At 46.2% G+C, this 15,121-nt stretch overlaps 1 protein-coding gene across 1 annotated transcript in view; it reads right to left on the bottom strand.

Annotated features, from left to right (window-relative positions):
* Window positions 1-8,129, bottom strand: part of LOC103264195 (zinc finger protein 252-like) — a 26,902-nt gene extending 18,773 nt beyond the window's left edge. The window contains exons 1-4 of the mRNA XM_008061838.1: window positions 8,110-8,129; window positions 5,692-5,766; window positions 5,185-5,311; window positions 4,382-4,495 (exon numbers count right to left, since the gene is read on the bottom strand). Coding sequence (XP_008060029.1) covers window positions 4,382-4,495; window positions 5,185-5,311; window positions 5,692-5,727 — 277 coding nt within the window. The 5' untranslated portion in view covers window positions 5,728-5,766; window positions 8,110-8,129. The remainder of the gene's footprint in view (window positions 1-4,381; window positions 4,496-5,184; window positions 5,312-5,691; window positions 5,767-8,109) is intronic.
* Window positions 8,130-15,121: the final 6,992 nt, after the last annotated feature.

Genomic DNA, 15,121 nt, shown 5'->3' with positions numbered 1-15,121 from the left:
GCAGTGGCTCACGTCTATAATCCCAGCACTTTGGGAGGCTGAGGTGAGAGGATTGCCTGAGTCCATGGGTTCGAGAACAGCCTAGGTAACTTGGCAAGACCTCATCTCTACAATAAATCAAGAAATTAGCTGGGCATGGTGGTGTATGCCTGTAGTTCCAGCTATTTGGAAGGCTAAGGCAGAATGATCACCTGAGCCCAGCAGGTCAAGACTGCAGTAGTCATGAGTGTGCCATTGCACTCCAGCCTGGGCGACAGAGTAAGATGTCAACTCAAAAAAAAAAAAAAAAAAAGAAATATAAAATACTTAGGCATAAAAATCACAAAAAATGTGAAATGCCTCTAGGAAAACTATAAATTGGGAGACACACCTTGTTCATGGGTCAGAAAACTCTATATATTGATTTTTCCTAAATTGATCCTAGCAGGCTTTTTAGTGGAAATCAACAAGTCGATTTTAAAATTTATAAGGAATGCAATAAACCTGAATTGCCAAAACAACTCTGAAAATGAAGAACAAAGTTGGAGAGCTAACATTACTTGATTTCAAGAATTATTATAAAGTTTCAGTAATCAAAACAGCATGGTGTTAAAGACTGACAATAGACCAATGAAAGAAAAGACAATAGACCATACACATATATGGATAACTGATTTTTAACAAAGGTACAAAAGCAACACAAGTGGGAAAAAGATAGTCTTCAATAAGTGGTGTGGCCATCCACAGACAAAAAATTAAACATGGATACATACCTCATACCATAAGCAAAAATTAATCTAGTATGGATCACAGACTAAAAGTAGCACCTAGAATTATCAAACTTCTAGAAGAAGAATCTTCTGGATCAGGCAGATTTCTTAGTTATGACACCAAAACCACAATCCATAAAAGCACAAATTGATAAACTAGACTTCAATGAAGTTGAAAACGTCTACTCCTCAGAAGACACTGTTAGAAGAATGAAGAGAGAAGGCACAAAATGGGAGAAAATCTATGCAAACTATATATCTAATAAAGGTCCTATAGAATACTTTGGAAAACAATCTGGCTGTTGTTGAAAAAGTTAAATATATGCCTACCAGGTAATCCAGCTATTCCACTCCTAGATATTTGCCCAAGAGAAAAGGAAATCTATGGTCACACAAATATTTGTAGATAAATGCTCACAGCAGCTTTATTTGTATTAATCAAAACCTGAAAACAACACAAATGTCTGTTAACAGAAGATGGATAAACAAACTGCAGTACAGTTATATACTACTACTCAGAAGTAATAACAAGTGAATTATTGACACACAACATAAATGAATCTCAAAATAACTATGCTGAATAAGAGAAGCCAGACACTGAGGTAAAAGGATTGCCAGAGCCTGTGGGTTTGAGACCGGCCTGGGCAACTTGGTGAGACCTCATCTCTACAATAAAAAAAAAAAAAAAATAGCCGGACATGGTGGTATGTGCCTATAGTTCCAGCTACTTGGAAGAGTGAGGCAGAAGGATCACCCGAGGCCAGTAGGTCGAGACTGCGATGGCCATGAGTGCAGATTGAGACTCCAACGCAAAAAAAAAAAAAAAAAAGAGAGAGAGAGAAACCAGATAAAAAAATAATACAAGCTCTATGAATCCATTTATATAAAGTTCTGGAAAATATAATCTATACTGACAGAAGGAGGTCAGTAATTGCTTCAGGATAGAGGCGAGAAGAAGTGAGAGAAAACTATAAAACAAAAGGAGAAAACTTTGGGGGATGATGGATATGTCTGCTCTCTTGATCACAGTGATGGTTTTACATGTGTATGCATATGTCAAAATATATAAAATTGGCCAGGCGCAGTGGCTCAAGCCTGTAATCCCAGTACTTTGAGAGGCCAAGGGGAGAGCACTGCCTGAGCCCAGGAGTTCAAGATCAGCTTGGACAACTTGGCAAGACATCGTCTCTACAATACAAAAAAAAAATTAGCCGGGCATGGTAGTACTCACTTGTAGTTCCAGATACTTGGAAGCCTGAGCCCAGCAGGTCAAGGCTGCAGTAGCTGTAGTATGCCACTGCACTCCAGCCTGGGTGACAGAGTGAGACTCCAACTCCAAAAAAAAAAAATCTATCTATCTATCTATCTGTCTATCTCTATCTATCTATAAAATCACACACTTTAAATGCCCGTAATCTATTGCATGCTAAGTATACCTCAATAAAGGCTATTTCTTTCAAGAAAATAAACAAACAAAAGAGTATGGAATCTAGATCAGTCTGCCAGAGATCCATCTTTGCTCTGTCTCTGGCAGGTGTGTGATCTTGGGGCAGGAACTTAACTCTCTGTGCCTCACTTTCCTGAATACCAGTTCTGTGGGGAGATATTGGTGGACTGCATAAAAACACTGTGCCAGTACAATGCCAGGCATGCACCAAGCACAAATGACCAGTCAAGTTAGCTGTATGGCAGCACAGAGCACCAGGACTCTGTGCTGCTTACCATTCATATGTCCAGGTACCTCACTACACAGAAAGAAACCCTTTCTAACTCATCTGTTTCCCCAAGGTCCAGGATCAGCCTGGGATGCTCTCAGTGAGTAACAGCAGGAGTAAAAGGCTTGGCAGGAGGCACCACTTGTCTCTCAAGTGGTGTCCCCAAGCAGCCAAGGCAGACCTGGTCAGCAAGGCCTTTGTGATATTGTGAAATACATATTTGGTCTTTGTCCCTGTTTCCAGGCATAAGACTCATAAAATCCTTGGAATCTCCAAAGTGCTATCTTTTTTGTATGCTAATGTCAGCTGAGAACTTCAGAATGTGGACTGGTCACTGGAAAGACCAAGGCATGATTAGATGGCTGGGACTTCCAACTCCATCCTTCAACCTCAGGGAGGGGAGAAGTACTGAAGATCAAGTTGGTCACCGATGACCAATGGTTAAATTAATCATGCTTATAAGCCGGGCTCGGTGGCTTAGCCTGTAATCCCGCGCCTTTGGGAGGCTGAAGTGGGTGGATTGTCTGAGCCTGCGGGTTCGAGACCCGCCTGGGAGGTGAGACCTCATCTCTACAATAAAATCAAAAAATTAGCTAGGCGTGGTAGCGTGCGCCTGTAATTCTGGCTACTCGGAGGCTGAGGCGGAAGGATCGCCGAAGCCCAGCAGGTCAAGGCTGCGGCAGCTGGGAGCGGCCACTGCACTCCAGTCTGGACGACAGAGTAAGACTCCAACTAAAAAAAAAAAAAAAAAAAAAAAAAAAAAAAAATCATGCTTATTACTTAATGATACCTCCACAAAAACCCAAGAGGACAGGGTTTAGGGAGCTTCTGGATAGCTGAACACGTGGTGGTTCCTGGCATGCCCAGGGAAGGCATGGAAGTTCCTGGCTCCTTTCCCCATACCTTGCCCTATACATCTCTTCATCTTTATCCTTTGTAGTATCCTTTATAATAAGCTGGTAAATATAAGTGTTTTTCTCAGTTCTATGTGCCACTCCAGCAAACTAATTGAACCCAACACTGAGGTCATAGGAATTCCAACTTGAAGACTGTCGGTCAGAAGTTCTGGAGGCCTAGACCTGAAACTAGTGTCTGGAGGTGGGGAAAGGGGACTGAGACTCTCAACTTGTGGGATCTGAGGCTACCTTCAGGAAGATAGCACCAGAAATGAGTTGAACTAGAGCAGGAGTCCCCAAACTCCAGGCCACGAACCGGTACCAGGCTGTGGCCTGTTAGGAACTGGGCTGCACAGCAGGAGGTGAATGGCAGGGGAATGAACTTCTACCTTCTGTCAGATCAGCAGGGGCATAGACTTTCATAGAAATGAGAACCCTAGTGTGAACTGCACATGCGAAGGATTTAGTTTACATGCTCCTTATGAGAATCTAATGCTGGATGATCCCCATGTTCCCTCATCGTGTCATTCATGGAAAAACTGTCTTCCACAAAACCAGTCCCCTGATGCCAAAAAGGTTGGGGACTGCTGAATTAGAGAACACCCAGCTGGTGTCCACTGCTTGGCATGAGGGGGAAAACTTCTACACATTTGGTTTCATAAGTCTTTTGTGCTGATTGCTGTGGTGTGAGAGCAGCGGAAAAATATCATTAGAGTTTTTCCCAAATAGCCTGAGGATGGGGTGACATGGAAGTGAAGGACTGGGCACCACCTGCCAGGGAAAGACACTTGAGCTTTTTTCTGGGGTTGAAAGACTATTTTTCTTAGGGTAAGGAAAACATGAACCTATTTATAGGCTGATACAGGAGCCAGTAATAGCAAGAGAGGAGGAGAAGAAAGATAGAAAATAGAGAAGGAGAGCAAAGGCCTGGGGATGACAAGAGATTTGGTCTGGAGCTTACAGAGAAAAGCCTGCTGAAGCTGCAGCACCAGCCACAGAAGCAAAGTTGGGACAGACTTACCTTCTCTCCTGTGCTTCCAGCTCCAGCTCCCTCCAGTTCCCAGTGAGTATAGGGTCCATGGCTTATCCCCCTGCTCCAGCCTGGAGATGACATTAGGTTTGGAACCTTGAAGTCCTGCTCAAGAGAAAGGAAGATCTGCAGATTCACCCCAGGTCCAGGGTAGGATGAACCTGTGGTCTAAGTTTGTGCACTGGTTGTGACCTCCCCTGCCATCTGATCTCTAAACCTTGAAGACAGAAACAGGCCTCTCTCTGAGCTGAAGAAAAGTCAAACCCAGCTGTTAGAGAATGGGGTTTAGGGATGCATAGAAGAGTTGGGGCCTGAGCACATCATGGTGGAAGACTCATAGCAGGAAATACTGAGGTCCAGCAGAAGGGCTAAAAGGGACGCAGCATGTTCCACTAAAGGGAAGGCAGAACTCTGAAAGTGAATACATTAAAATGCCAAACATTTGATCTGCCACCAATAGGCTGTGTAAACTTAACAACATTTGCCAGCCTCAAGTTCATCTATAAACTGTATATTCTACTGACCTTCAAGATACACAGAGATTAATTCAGAAGACATGGACATACCAGGTGTGCAATAAATGATATTCTCCTTCCATACTCCTACAAAGAAATCAGGACAGGTCCCAGCACTACCTATCCCCTCCTCTATCTAGACCAGGCCTGTGTGGGAACAGGGTCAAAATGCCTGGTCTTTGAGCCTGGGGGAGAGGAGCCTCTAAATTCCAAGCTCAGCCCACAAGGTTGTTCATGGAGTAAAGAGGTCCAGGAGCTGAGCCTAGGGAAGGAACTTACCTAGTGAGACTAGGTTCCCATAGGTCTCCAGCATCACGTCTCTGTAGAGACCCCTCTGAGCAGGCCCCAGACAGTCCCACTCCTCCTCGGAAAGGAGCACAGCCACATCCTCAAAGGAAACCAAGACCTGAAATGACAAGATCTTGCTGTAGTCCCTAGGTCAAGCCTAGATTGGGATCTGGAGGGAGGAGGCACTGGACTCAGGGCTGGTAAAATCCCTTTGGGAACATGGATCTGTCTTCCCCACTACAGTGAGCTCTTCAAGACAGGCACCATATTGGTTCATTTTGGTGTTCCCCCAACCCTGTCCTCTACTGTGTCTGGTCCAGGGATTGGGGAAAAATAGTGGGAAGCACATTTCAGGGACTTAAACTCAGGAGCTAAGGACACTGGTGAAGGCAGGGAGCTGTTCACCCTTTGGGGCTAGCCCCTCATAGAGAACCGTGAGAGACTCCTGCTAAGAAAATGCAGAGACCACATGGAGGAGTCTCTATGAGGGTCACTTACCTGGAGCTCACCAGGAAGGAGCTGCTTAACAGCCATCACTAGGTCTCTGAGCTTGTCTCAAGGATATGAACAGAGCTGCAGGGAAAGGGAAGAGTGTGATGGAGCTTCAACTACCTTCTGTTCCCCACAGCTCCTCTGAGAATTCCCAGCCCAGAGCCCAAGAGGTTTTTGCAGCAGAGACCCAAATATGGGTTGCCTTAAAACCCCAGGAAGGGTGGATGAACCAAGCACCCAGCAGCCTCTGAGGCCATATCCTTCTTCCCCTTTCTTACCCTATCCCTCTGCATCTCCAGACTGAGGCCTCCCTGAATCCTCTGGTATGACAACATCCCAAGGCATCCCAATGTGAAAGCCAGGACTCTGGCAGTGCACTTGGCCAGGAGAGAACCACCTATGAGGTCCTGGGCAGAGAACAAACAGCTAAAAACAGCAAACCAGGCTCCTGATCTAAGGCTGTGAGTGAGTGAGCAGTGAAGCTGACACATATGTGTGACACAAAGATGCACCGCCTATGCCAGATGATGACAAAGGATAGAAGGAATGAAACAGCATGAGGACAGTGAGTGGTGGCAGGATTTTACCCAGGATGGTCAGGAAGACCCCTCTGATAAAGCGACATAAAATCAAAGATCTGCATGGAATGAGGGGATGTCATTCCAGGTAGAAGGAGGCACAAGTGCAAAGTTCCTTAGGCACAAGTCCACTTGATGTGTTTAGGAAGGGGAAGGGGGCCAGAGGGACTGAAGCAGAGGAGTGAAAGGTGAGAGACCAGAATAGGTACTTTGTAGGCCTTAGGGTTATGGCTTTTATTCTGAATGAGATGGAAAACATCTGGAAGGTCTGGACAGTGATATGACCTGAAAAGCAGCCTCTCCAGCTGCTGTTTTGAGAACAGCCTGGGTAGGGGAGGGAGGGGCAGGAGTGGAAACAGGAAACCAGTTGGAAGGGTCTAGCAATAACCCAGTCAGAGATGACTGTCTTACACCAGACTGCTGGTAACAGAGGTGATGAGAAGTGGTCAGATTCTGAATGCATTTCAAATGTATAGTCAATAGGATTTGCTGATACATGTAGCATATGACACCAAGATTTTTGGCCTGAGCAACTGAAATAACATTTCCATTAACTCAGTCTTCTGAGTTAAAAATTGAAGGTTAAAAATTGGTTTTGTACATGTTATGTTTAAGATTCCTATTAGACTTACAAGTGGAAAATTAAGGCATTTGGATACACAAGTCTAAAATTCAGGTGAGAGGCTAGGGCTAGCTGGGTATATATTGAGAATTGTCAGTACACAGACATCTAAAACCATGGATCTGGTTTTATTTTAGTGCAGACAAGTAGCCGGCACAAGATGTGATTCCTAGAAAAACCTCAATTGGCCTCTGCATACCCAGCCAGTTACCTCCCTACAGCCCCCTCCCTTGTTTAGTTCAGGAAAAAAAATGTGCTCTTTTTATTCCCTAGGCCCTAGGGGACAACACTCAGTTCTAGTTAATGAGATGTCAAGGGAAGTTTGCTAAGAGGCTTCTAGGAAGTACTTTTCCTCCGCAATGAAAAAAAGGAAACATCTCTGTCTCAAGTGACCACAAGCAAAAGTCAAGAAAACCTTGGAGGCACATCCCAGAGCCCTGACACTCCTGAACATACTCTGGAACAAACCCTGTCTGCCCCACCTTCATCATTTAAGCCTCTGTTTAGGCCAGGCACAGTGGCTCATGCCTGTAATCCCAGCACTTTGGGAGGCAGAGGTGAGAGGATTACCCTAGCCCACAGGTTTGAGACCAGCCTGGACAACATGGTCAGACCTCATCTCTACACTAAATCAAAAAATTTGCTGGGTGTGGTGGAGCACGCCTGTAGTTCCAGTTACTCAGCCATTGAACCCAAGCTTACTGATGCAGAATCTGCCCAATTCATTGCTCCTGAGTCTTCACAGAGTCTTCAGCTGAGGCACATCTAGGTTCAGAGACAGCTTCCCAGTCCTCAGACATAGCTCGCCTCTGGCTGATCCCCTGCTGCTCATGCACTTTGTGTCTACCAAGTGGTCCTTCTTATTGTACTCTGCCTTCACTCCCACTCATTAGGGAGGCATGCAACACCACTGCTCAGAGCAGGAGCTCTGGACTCCAACAGGGCTGAGCTCCAAACTCCACCACCTACTAATGCAGAAGCCTGTGCCTTAAAGGAAGGCACAAACCGACCTTTTCCTTTAAGGTAAGTGATCTCCAGACCATAAAACTCAGGTTTTATAGTCTGAGTTTCTTCAGACCATAAAATGAGCTTAACCTTACCCCTTCCCTTAAGTGACTATTCTGAGAGTTAAATGAGAATATGCACAAAGTGCTCAGCAGTGCTTACAAACAGCAAACAAAAAATACGAAGTCTTTACAATTTAATCATTAAGTTAATGCTTACCGAGTACCGGCTGAATGAACGAGTGGATGTTGGGGTTGTTCTAGCGGATGTGAGGGATGTCATTTCCCGCCCGTTCCCTTCCCTTCCCCAGCAACTGAGGCCCCTTCACCGCACGGTTCTTTAACAGTTTTACCCTTTCACTTAATCAATTCCTGCCGAAAAGTGAAATGTACTCTCTCTCTTCTGAAAAAAGCACTATTGGGCTCACGGCCCTGACTATGCCCAAGCTGCCTTCCTCTGTGAGGCCTTTGTATCCATCCGGCTGCCCCAGCTCAGTGCAGCCCGCAACGTAGACACCATCAGGGACCTGCACGTCTCGCGTCTCCTCACACGCTCTCGCCCGGCCGCCCCTCAACCAACACGAAGTGGCCGCTCAACGCTCCGCGGGTGCCCTCGGCTCGTCCTCCCGGGGTCACCGAGGCCGCGGGGCGCGTCCTCCGGCCACTCCGAGCCCCGGCACCGTCCCCGCCCGTCCTAGCATCTCCGTGCCAGGCACCGCGGCCTGGGACTCACTCAGCTCGGCCACCGGAGGGAAAGGAATACGAACGCCAGATCCCGGACCGCGGAGGGCGGACCCGAAACTCTTACCCAAACTTCCGCCCAGCGCTCCAGCTCGCGGCCAATCGTGCCCCAGAGTTCAGTCCGTCCGCTCTAGGCGGCTCAGCGCACTCTATGCTCCCACAGCCCTGTTCTTCCGAGCGTCAGTACCAGCTCTCTGGCGGGAGCTGCGAGCCCGGGCGCGACGTTCCGCCCACGGGGTGCGGGTGGAGAGGGAGGCAGGAACCCCAACGAGGAGGCCACGGACGCGCCGGGCGCGGAGAGGTGTGTGCGTGTGGGGTGCTCTGGGCCCCGCCCTCCTCCTCTCCCGCCCCTTTTCCTCAGCGCCAGGTTGCAGTCAAGCTCAGAATTCAGCTACGGTATACCGAACACTGACCTAAACGCTTTTCACTTAGTAAGTCAGTTTAATCCTCAACGGACCCACGAAAGGGCTTGTGTCACCATTATCAACGAGGAAGCTGATGCCGGGTGGGGTACGGCGCAAAACTCGTGGATTCTTTAGCTTGTTTCTAAAATGAACTTTAGCGCGGCCTACAAAGCTTTCAAAGTTTATTTAGAAAGTAAATTAGAGAGAGAAAACTCACCTTCCCAAAGTAGGGGAAGGGGCCAAAGCTAAGAAAACAGCCCAACCGGCGCTTAACAAAACAATGGCTACTGCTGTTTGACGTTAATGCCTTTTAAACCTTCCCTTTGATGGCGGCAGGTCGTTAAGGTGATTTGGTGGTGGTCTGTTTTTACGTCATCAGGAAGGGACAGGTAAGCAGGTACTGACGTCAGGTGATGGACAGCAGTCAGATGGGTGGGTTAGTCACATGACTGTTGCCATATTGGTGGGGTGTGAGTCCTGAAGGACTGATTAGGTTAACTTGTTTACAAAACAGGTTGGGAAGGGGGTGGGGTAGCCTCCCTGCTTATCCTGCAGTAAAATGTAATTTTAAAAATGTCTGAGCCGGGCTCGGTGGCTCAGCCTGTAATCCCAGCACTTTGGGAGGCTGAGGTGAGGGGATTGCCTGAGCCCGCGGATTCGAGACCCGCCTGGACAGCGAGACCTCATCTCTACAATAAATCAAAAATTAGCCGGGCGTGGTAGCGCGCGCCTGTAGTTCCAGCTCCTTGGAAGGCTGACACGGAAGGATCGCTGGAGCCCAGCAGGCGAGGCTGCGGTGGGGCCGGGAGCGGCCACGGCACTCCAGTCTGGGTGACAGAGTGAGACTCCAACTCAAAAAAAAACACAAAAAAACAAAAATGTCTGAACGCTTCCTAAAAACCTACCTGTGAGAAATTTGTCTGTGTCTAACCTCTGCTAGCTACCCTGCCTCAATGAACACTTCCTAAAACCTGCCTATGGAAAACTTATCCAACTATGTCTAATCTGTGCTAGCTGTCCTGCCTCAGAAGCCAAGAGTACAAAGAGGTTCCAGACCCGTTCTAGTGGAGCTGGAATCCAAAAACCAACTGCTTAGTGCTGAGATGCATGTGCAGAATGGCGCTTGCCTGTAGGGCAGTGTGTGGAAGAGCCAGAAGTAAAGTGGAGTGAGGGGAGAGGTCAGGTGAGACCCAGGCAAGCAAGGAATATGGGCCAGATGAAGGCTGGCCCACTAAGAAAACAGTAGGATCAGGAGACAAGACAATTGAGATAGGGAATCAAAAGAATGGAAAGGAAAGGGGCATCCAATCTTCAGCTGGACAGTGGAAACATAAGATTTCAGAGGGAGCATAGTATGAATGAGGATTGTAGGGTAAATACTGATTTTTTCTTGTGAGATGGGTTATTGCTATGTTGTACAGTCTGTTTTGGAATGTCTGGTCTCAAGGTGATGATGGGTGGGGTGTGGCACAAAACTGGAGGATTCTTGGGCTCAGTTGTAAAATGAATTTTAGAGTGGACAGCAAAGTTTTAAAACAAAGTTTATTAGAGAAGAGAGAAAGCTAGAAGAGACATGCCAGAATTGCCATGCCACCGCGCTTTCTGGTTTTTACAATAGTCCAGATACACCTTCAGAATGATTGAGATGCTAAAGAGGGCAGAGCCCAGGTAACCATCACTGCAGAGAGATTGACTTCTCTCTGCCTCTGATGGGTGTAGGGTTGGTCTTATTATCATTTCTATGGCCTTTTGATTCATGGTCTAGGAACCACCTTGATGGAGTTTTCCTTTGTCCAGCTGAGGGAGTGGGGTGGACTGAGAGTCCACATTGAATCCACATTCAGCCCGCAGGGCCATTCAGTCTGCTGATGTTATGTCTGAATGCTTTCTAAAACCGGCCTACAATAAATTTATTTATTTATGCCTAACCTGTACTAGCTACCCTGCCTCAAAGGGATTCTCCTGCCTCAGCCTCCCCATTTGCTGGGACTACAGGTTTGTGCCACCACACCCTGCTAAGTTTTTTTTAAAAGTTGATTTTTCCCTGGTGACCAAGAAAAGAGATACTACTTTCTTTCCCTTTTCTTAGATCATTTCCTTTAGGAATGTAATAGGACAATCTTTTTCTGCCCCTTTGAGATGTTTGTAAACTTTAAAAACAACCCTGGAATGTTTTCCTTAAGGACCTTGTATATTCCTGTCCCTGTGGGAGTTTAACCCAGGTGCCTGACTCTAAGTTGTAATTACCTGCTTGTCACAGAGCTATGAGGTTTATTTTAACTTCGGATAAAGGAAATTAGCTAACAGATGGCCACACCGGTTAGGTACCTGCCTTCTATTGCAGAAATTTGCAGTCAATAGGACTGACTCATGTGAAGAACCAGAGATGTTCCATGTATACTCCATGGATGCCTGACCTACTCTGGCCCATTTGACACAAACCTGCTGAAGCAGGAGATAGGATGGAGTGAGGGAGGTGAATCTCACAGACAAGAAGCCAGAGGAACAAGATAGAAGCCATAAAACTGCAATGTTAATCAACCTTCAAGGACGCAACATAAGCAACATTCCCTCCTGAAACTGAAATATTAATCAACCTCCCAGGACATGACACAAGCAACATCCTGTCCTAAAATAAGAAAGCCGTGAAACTCAACGAGGAAATACCCCAGGTGTGGTACATGTACACATGTGAACTCCCCATGACCTATCCATGCAAAAGAGCTAGTTAAGGCTAATGCATATGGACTGCATCTCATACATACAATTAAAATTCTGGGCAGAGACATGCACAGTAATCTGAAATGTTACCCCTTCCCCAGGAAGTACATTTAACCCCAGAAACATTAGTCAAAATGTTTTCTTTTTGCATGCTTTGCAAAATAGAGTCCACTTTCCTACTGAAAAGAATATAAAAGGTGCTGACTGGCCAAGTTCAGTGGCTCAGTCAATAATCCCAGCACTTTGGGAGGTTGAGGCATGTGGATTGCCTGAGCCAGAGGGTTCAAGATCAGCCCAAGCAACTTGGCAAGACCTCATCTCTAAAATAAATCAAAAGTTAGCCAGGCATGGTAGCATGTACCTGTAGTTCTGGCTATTTGGAAGGGTGAGGCTGTTGCTGGAGCCCAGCAAGTCGATATTGGGGTGGTGGTGAGTGTGCCACTGCACTCCAGCCTGGGTGATGGAGTGAGACTCCAATTAATAATTAAAAAAAAAAAAATTCCCAGCTTTAACTCGAGGCTCTGGAGGTGCTCTCCAGCTCAACCTGTTCCATTCTTTGGAGTGTACTATCCCTGTCTCTTTTGCTAAATAAACTATTCTTTGCTTTTACTCTGTGTGTCTCATCCAGTTTTTTGTTCGAGGCATGAAGAACCTGGTCACCACCAACAAGTCTTCAGTCACCCTACAACACTGCCTTTGTCTTTAAGGACAATGGGGTCTGCTCAGAAAGTGGCCTTTACAATACCTATCCCTTGCCCTGTTCACTTCTGTTTCTTTCTGCTTTCATATTCTCTTGATCCCAGACTCATGGGGCATTTATTTGCTCATCTGTGCCTTAGGAATATTTTGGGTAGGCAGCTTTGAGAAATGTTGTTGTAGGGTCTGGGAAGTCCTTAAAGGATTTAGGAAGGGAGGCAAAATCAGATGAATGTTTCAGAATAGTGTTTACTATGTTCTAGCTGAAACTAGTACAGAACAACTTATCCTCTGGTCACATCACACAGCAGTTATGTCCTGAGGAACTGTACTCTCTAAGGTCTAGTCGATCTTGTGGTTTAAATGGCCTTTGGCAAATTATCTGTATTACATTTGTTTACCACATTCACTAGGTTACTCTTCCATGGTGAAGGGGGTGGGGCTGTGATTGAGTCAGAGTCTTACTCTATCACCCAGGCTGGAGCACAGTGGCATGCTCACGGCCACTGCAGCCTTGACCTGCTGGGCTCAGGCGATCCTTCTGCCTCAGCCTTCCAAGTAGCAGGAACTACAGGTGTGCTCCACCACAGCTAGCTAATTTTTTGGTTTATTGTAGAGAGGAGGTCTCACCAGGTTGCCCAGGTTGGTCTCAAACCCATGAGCTCAGGCAATTCTCTCACCTCGGCCTCCCAAAGTGCTAGGATTATAGGCATGAGCCACTGCACCCAGCCAAATGCTCTTTCATACTGATTACATTTGTAGAGTATCTTGCCAGTGTGAATTCTGATGGTTAATTAGGTTAGAATTTTGAAAAAGACCTTTCTGCATCTGTTATACTTATTGGACTTATTTCCAATGTGAATTCCCTGGTGTTCAATAAGATTAAACTGTGGGCTGAGCATAGTGGCTCATGCCTAACATCCTGAGTGCTTTGGGAGGCCTAGATGGGAAGATTGCTTGAGGCTAGGAGTTTGAGGCCAGCCTAGGCAACATAGTGACACCTAATGTCTACAAAAACTGAAACAATTAACTGGGTGAGGTGTAGACACCTGTAGTCCCAACCACTCAGGAGGATCACTAGAGCCCAGGAGTTTGCACTTGCAGCAAGCTATAATTGTGGCATTGTATTCAAGCTTGGATGACCTGTTACCAAAAAGAAAAAAAAAATATGAAAGCTGGTTGAGGGCTTTCCCACTGTCTACATTCATAGAACTTGTCTTCATAGGTCTCTGGTGTTTATTAAAATATCAGCAGAAATGCTGGTTTGGGGTTTGTTGGCTATTTGTGAATAAATAATTGAAATAATTGAACATGACACCAGACTCAGGACAGCAAGGCAGAGCTTTATTGCAAGCAAGTAAAGCAAGTCAGAGTAAGCTAGTTGGAAGGGTAAACTGAGGCATGGTGAACTGGTGCTGCAGGCATAATGTAAGATTGCAACAAGAAACTAGAAAGAAGTAAAGTTTACTATTCACCTTTCACAGATGGAAAGGGGGCCAACACTCCAAGGCAAGTGTGGTGTGGCAGGCTAAAGACTAGGAATATTAAAGGGCTTTAAAACAAACCCCAAAAGCTAAGGGGCTTAAACCTTGAGGAGGTTTGGGCCAAAGGCAGTGTCCAAAATTGTATTTTTTGGTTTCTATAACAGTCACATAAATTACATATTTTGACATTGCCATGCGTCAGCATTCCATGACCTCGGGTGGTGGGCTGGGGTAGTCACGGTTGGGTAATAAAAATATATCATTAAGCATGGCTCCTGGTGGTGTGCTGGAGGTCATCATAGGCAGCTAATAACAAAGTATTGATACAAATGCCTAAAAAAATAACTTGTTAGCAAGCAGAACATGCTCAAAGGGTTCCATATAATCGCTAATTTCTTTTTTTTTTTTTGAGTTGGAGTCTCACTGTTGCCCAGATTGGAGTGCAGTGGCCGCTCCCGGACACCGCAGCCTTGACCTGCTGGGCTCCGGCGATCCTTCCGCCTCAGCCTTCCAAGTAGCTGGAATTACAGGCATGCGCTACCATGCCTGGCTGATTTTTTGATTTATTGTAGAGATGAGGTCTCACTGCCCAGGCAGGTCTCGAACCTGCAGGCTCAGGCAATCCACTCACCTCAGTCTCCCAAAGGGATCCCAAAGCGCGGGATCACAGGCTGAGTCACCAAGCTCGGCGTATAATCGCTAATTTCTAAGACTAAAACATTCTTTTTGTTAATGATTACATGGCAAAAAGCATACGGGGCAAGGGAATTTCAAAGAGTGAAGCCTAAGCAAAATGGCTGTGCTGTTTAAAAATGGCTACATTAAACTAAATATACTCTACACTTTACAGTTTCCCTTTTTACTAGTACACTCCTTAGAATCAAGAGGAGAAGATTGTTGAGAGCATGAGACAGGCCGAGCGTGGTGGCTCACGCCTATAATCCCAGCACTTTGAGAGGCTGAGGTGAGAGGACTGCCTGAGCCCGCGGGTTCGAGACCAGCGTGGGCAACTTGGTGAGACCTCATCGATACAATAAATCAAAAAATTAGCTGGGCATTGTGGCATGCACCTGTAGTTCCAGCTACTTGGAAGGCTGAGGCAGAAGGATCTCCTGAGCCCATGAAGTTGAGACTGCGGTGGCCAGGAGGTGTCACTGCCCTCCAGCCTGGGTGACAGAGTGAAACT

This window comes from Carlito syrichta, unplaced genomic scaffold (genome assembly GCF_000164805.1).
Source record: "Carlito syrichta isolate Samal-C Ts95f unplaced genomic scaffold, Tarsius_syrichta-2.0.1 Scaffold305629, whole genome shotgun sequence".
Lineage (NCBI taxonomy): Eukaryota > Metazoa > Chordata > Mammalia > Primates > Tarsiidae > Carlito > Carlito syrichta.
Note: the sequence above shows the minus strand (reverse complement) of the source record. Positions and strands in the feature narration are given on the sequence as shown.